Source organism: Buceros rhinoceros, unplaced genomic scaffold, assembly GCF_000710305.1.
Source record: "Buceros rhinoceros silvestris isolate BGI_N320 unplaced genomic scaffold, ASM71030v1 scaffold35341, whole genome shotgun sequence".
Taxonomy (NCBI): domain Eukaryota; kingdom Metazoa; phylum Chordata; class Aves; order Bucerotiformes; family Bucerotidae; genus Buceros; species Buceros rhinoceros.
In genome coordinates this window covers 6,999-11,069 of record NW_010393094.1, presented here as the reverse complement: position 1 = coordinate 11,069, position 4,071 = coordinate 6,999, and the positions used below count along the sequence as shown (strand labels likewise).

The 4,071-nt window shown below is 53.8% G+C and overlaps 1 protein-coding gene across 1 annotated transcript in view; it reads left to right on the top strand.

The window, feature by feature from the left end:
* Nucleotides 1-4,071, top strand: part of KIF4A (kinesin family member 4A) — a gene marked incomplete at its 5' end in the record, with an annotated part of 15,459 nt that overhangs the window by 9,495 nt on the left and 1,893 nt on the right. Inside the window, 9 exons of the mRNA XM_010144749.1 lie at nucleotides 25-138; nucleotides 375-530; nucleotides 905-999; nucleotides 1,404-1,533; nucleotides 1,727-1,897; nucleotides 2,131-2,238; nucleotides 2,741-2,818; nucleotides 2,910-3,011; nucleotides 3,593-3,754. Of these exons, the coding sequence (XP_010143051.1) occupies nucleotides 25-138; nucleotides 375-530; nucleotides 905-999; nucleotides 1,404-1,533; nucleotides 1,727-1,897; nucleotides 2,131-2,238; nucleotides 2,741-2,818; nucleotides 2,910-3,011; nucleotides 3,593-3,754 (1,116 nt within the window). The remainder of the gene's footprint in view (nucleotides 1-24; nucleotides 139-374; nucleotides 531-904; nucleotides 1,000-1,403; nucleotides 1,534-1,726; nucleotides 1,898-2,130; nucleotides 2,239-2,740; nucleotides 2,819-2,909; nucleotides 3,012-3,592; nucleotides 3,755-4,071) is intronic.

Genomic DNA, 4,071 nt, shown 5'->3' with positions numbered 1-4,071 from the left:
TGTTTGGTGTAAATGATCTTACAGGCAGCAGCCGCCAACAAGCGCCTGAAGGATGCTCTGCAGAAACAGCGGGAGGCCGCTGATAAGCGGAAGGAAAGTCAGAACCGGGGAATGGAAGGAGTTGCGGCTCGAGTAAAAGTGGGTGACAGTGTGCAGCCCCACGAACAGCAGGCAAACGTAGCTCTGGGGTTGGGGTGGGGTGCTGCTGGGGTTGGTGCCTGGAGAGCAGAGGGGAGGGACGTGGGGTGATGCTGTATAGAGGGAGGCGATGTGACCATTCAGTAAATTGGGGAGGGTGTTTTGGAGGAGGAATCGACCCCGGGGCTGGGACTGCAGGGAGCCGCTGCACTGGTTCTGTGTGTGGTTCCCTCCAGAGCTGGCTTGCAAACGAAGTAGAGGTTCTCGTTAGTACCGAAGAGGCTCGGCGGCATCTTGCAGACCTTCTGGAGGACAGGAAGATCTTGGCACAGGAGCTCCTTCAGCTTAAGGAGAAGAAAGAGTCTGGGGAAAACCCCCCTCTAAAGCTCCGGGTAAGCAAGGGAAATGTCACCTTCCCTGTCCCGTACCCCTGGCTGTTCAGCAAGCGCTGCCAGTCGCTCCTGTCTGACCTTTTCCCTCGGAAGGTGGGCATGGAGGTGGTCTCTTTCTGGAAGAAAGGGTTAAAGCTGTTACTGCCCACTGGCACATCGGGGAACATATTCCTGAACTAATTCGTTCCTTACTGCAAGGAATCCGATGGATGGGGGTGGGTCACACCCCTGACTTCACGCTGTGGGAAGCAGCCTGGAGGGATACTTTTGCAGTAGTGTGGCTCCTCTTCGCTGACGTGTCTGGGGTGGAAGCCTGGTCTTGTGTGCGTTCCTTCACCTGTTGCTCCCTTCTGTCCACTGCTGCTGTTCTTCAGAGACGCACCTACTCGTGCGCAGATTTGCAGGCATCGGAGAGGGACCTTTCCATGTCGAAGCAGATAGAGAGCCTGGAGACCGAGATGGAGCTCAGGTGAGGCAGGACACAGAGATGACTTGCACAGCCTGGCCTCTGTATCTTTTTTTTTTTTCCCCTCTTCTCTGAAACAGAAGAGAAGGTAAAATTAACTTATCCTCTGACACTAAACATGATGAGACCATGTGGTTTTCCCGGTCTGGATTTTTTTCCAGAAGGTGGGGGTGTGAGGACACTGCTCAGTCACTACGGTTGCCTTTTTCTTAGATGTTTGCAAGCACCTCCATCTGAGGAGGTGGGCTGAATTGGTGGAGGGGAGGAGAAACTCCCTGGGGTGGCGTTGCAGCTGCCAAGTTAATTCACTCTTTAGTTTCATATTCTGGTAGCAGTAACTTTAGCCTGGATATTTGTCCAGGTCTTCTCCCGTGTTGTAACCTCAGATGCCTCAAACTCTTCCCCAGGAGCGCCCAGATAGCGGATCTACAACAGAAACTCCTAGATGCAGATAACGGCGATCGTGCCAAACAGCGCTGGGACAGCATTGCCACAATTCTGGAGGCTAAATGTGCTTTGAAGTATCTCCTTGGAGAGGTAATTTCCCAATTTTCTGATTATATCACTAAAAACAAAGGCTCTGAGCCTGTGGATGGCCAGTCCAGTTCTTAGGGCAGCTGGAAGTTAGATGGGAATGCTTCACCTTTGGACCACAGGGTGTCTGCTCCAGCAGACATCACCAAACCCGGAGCTCTGAGGACTCCAAGCACTTCTCCTGCTTCTCTTTCAGCTGGTCTCCTCCAAAGTGCAGGAAAGCAAGCTGGAGAGCAGCCTCCAGCAGAGCAAAGCCAGCTGCCGTGACATGCAGAAGATGCTGATTGAAGAGCAAAACCATGTCGCAGAGATGGAGGCTGAGTTCCAAAACCAGCTTTTGGTGCAGGAGCAGCAGCACCAGGAGAAGGTAGAACATAAAGAAACCTTGAGAGCTCCTGGGTCTGGGGACTCTGGGTCCACAGGGATAGAGGTGAAGGTTGTTTTTCTCAGTGTTTGGGTGGGGATGTTGGGCCTGAGCCCAAGATAACTCTTAAAGCAGATCAGGCTGGAATCATGCGGGAAGTGGCAGAAAGAACCTTTCTGAGGTTGTCTGGGCCTCTGCCCAGTGTCCCTTCACTCTGTGCGTGAACCTGCCTTCAGGTGCTGTACCTGCTCAGCCAGTTCCAGCAAAAAGAAGCAGCGGAGAAGAAACGGGGGGATTCACTCAGCGAGCAGGAGAAGCAGCTGCAGGAGCGACTCCGGTTCCAGGTAGGGTGGCTGGAGGCGGCTGGGGAGGGTGACTTCTCACTTGGAAGAGTGGCCTTAGTGCGAGGAAGGTGCAGGAGGGCGAGAGCTCAGATCACCTGGTTCAGGTGGCTGCAGGGGACGGGTGCTCTACAGGTTTGAAATAAGCCTGTGGGTCTTCCATCAGGTAAGTGAAGGAGAATGAAGCGGTGCAGCAGGCTGCTGTGGGAGGGTGGGGTGTTCAGGGGCTGTTAAAGCAAAATCAGTCCTAGGTGCACCTGATTTGGAGATGGGCCTTAGAAACAGGGAGGTTTAGATCTTCAGTGGTTGTTCCGAAAGGATCAAACCATCATGTTGGCAGCGTTCCACTTAAAGGAAGATCGCAGCACTATTTTCCTGGCTCGTCAGAGCTGATCTCCTGGTGGGGAGCACAAAGAAAGATCTCTCAAGAAAGATCCCAACAGAAAAGCCTGTCCTGAACAACTGCCCCCACATAAACCCACAGCTTTCCTCTTGTCTTGGACAGGAGGAAGAGCTGGAGAAGATGCGGGAGATCTGTGAGAAGAACCAAGAGCTCCTCCAGGAGAACGACACTCTCAAACAGGTAGAAATGGGCGTGGACACAGGAGCTTCTCGGTGGTGTGGCGGTTCATGGATTCTGCCGAGCTAACTTTTGGGTTTGTCCCCCTTAACAGAAGCTGCTGCTCCTCCAAATTGCCAGTGGGCAGAAGCTCCGTCACATTCAGCAAACATCATCGGACTCCCCAGATTCTTCTTTCGAGTACATTCCACCCAAAGTAAAGACGCTTCTGTTGTTCCTGGGTTCTTCTGAAGGGGCTGTTGACAATCTTGGGTTCTTCCTCCCGAGCTGCTCTTTACGTGGTTCTGCTCATTGCAGTGGGCTGTGTCTGCTTCAGACAGTCCTCGAGGGCTCTGTGGGGAAACACAGGAACCCCAAACCTGTTTCCTCAGTGTCTAATTGCAGCCGGCTCTGCATCCTCCCCAGTGATCCCAGTGTTCCCGGTAGCATTCCCAGCCTCTGAGTCATGGAGCAAGGCACCTGTCAAAATTATCATTGCCCTGGAAAAGAGCCACAGCTTAGTGCTGGGGAGGAGTAAACAGTCTAAAGTCCTTTGCCAAGACTGTGACACAAACCCATTATTTTTCCAAGGATTTATCAACCCTATTTTCACAAACTCCAGCAGTTTAAATGGCCTGATTGAATTTTTAACCCCTGCTAACTTCATCCTTCACCCTATGTCCCTCTGGGCTGTCAGGGGGAATGAGGCTGCGGGGGTGGACTTTGAAGCGCCCTAATGGCACATAACCCCACCGTTGTTCCTCCCGGGGCCTCGACCCTTGTCATTTCTGTGCATAGCCGAAGACTCGCCGGCAGACGACAGCGAAACCCCGTGCACCGTCCCCGGTCATGGCTGTGGAGGAGCTGTTCTCTGACTCGGGGGAGTCCGGAGGGGAGCAGGAGGATGCGGACTGGGTGCCCGTAAAAGCAGTCAGAGGAGCAAGGAAAAGCATGATGGGGGTAAGATCTGGTCACCTTTTGAGTAGCGGAGATTCACCGCTCTGGTACGCTGTGAAGTGGCTGAAGTGGTGACCGCCGTGTAGATGGAGGGCCCTGGGGGGCGACCCAGGCTTGCCTCCTGGGGCACAGAGGTTCACTCGTTACTGACCCTGCAGCTGGCCTCCTCTTGGGTCACCTGAAGTCTGAAGTAATTATCACAGAACCGTTTGGGTTGGAAAAGTTCTTTAGGCCCCTCAAGTCCCCCCGTCCCCCTAGCACCGCCAGGTCCCCACTGCCCCCTGTCCCTCAGCAGCACCTCCACACAGCTGGGACACCCC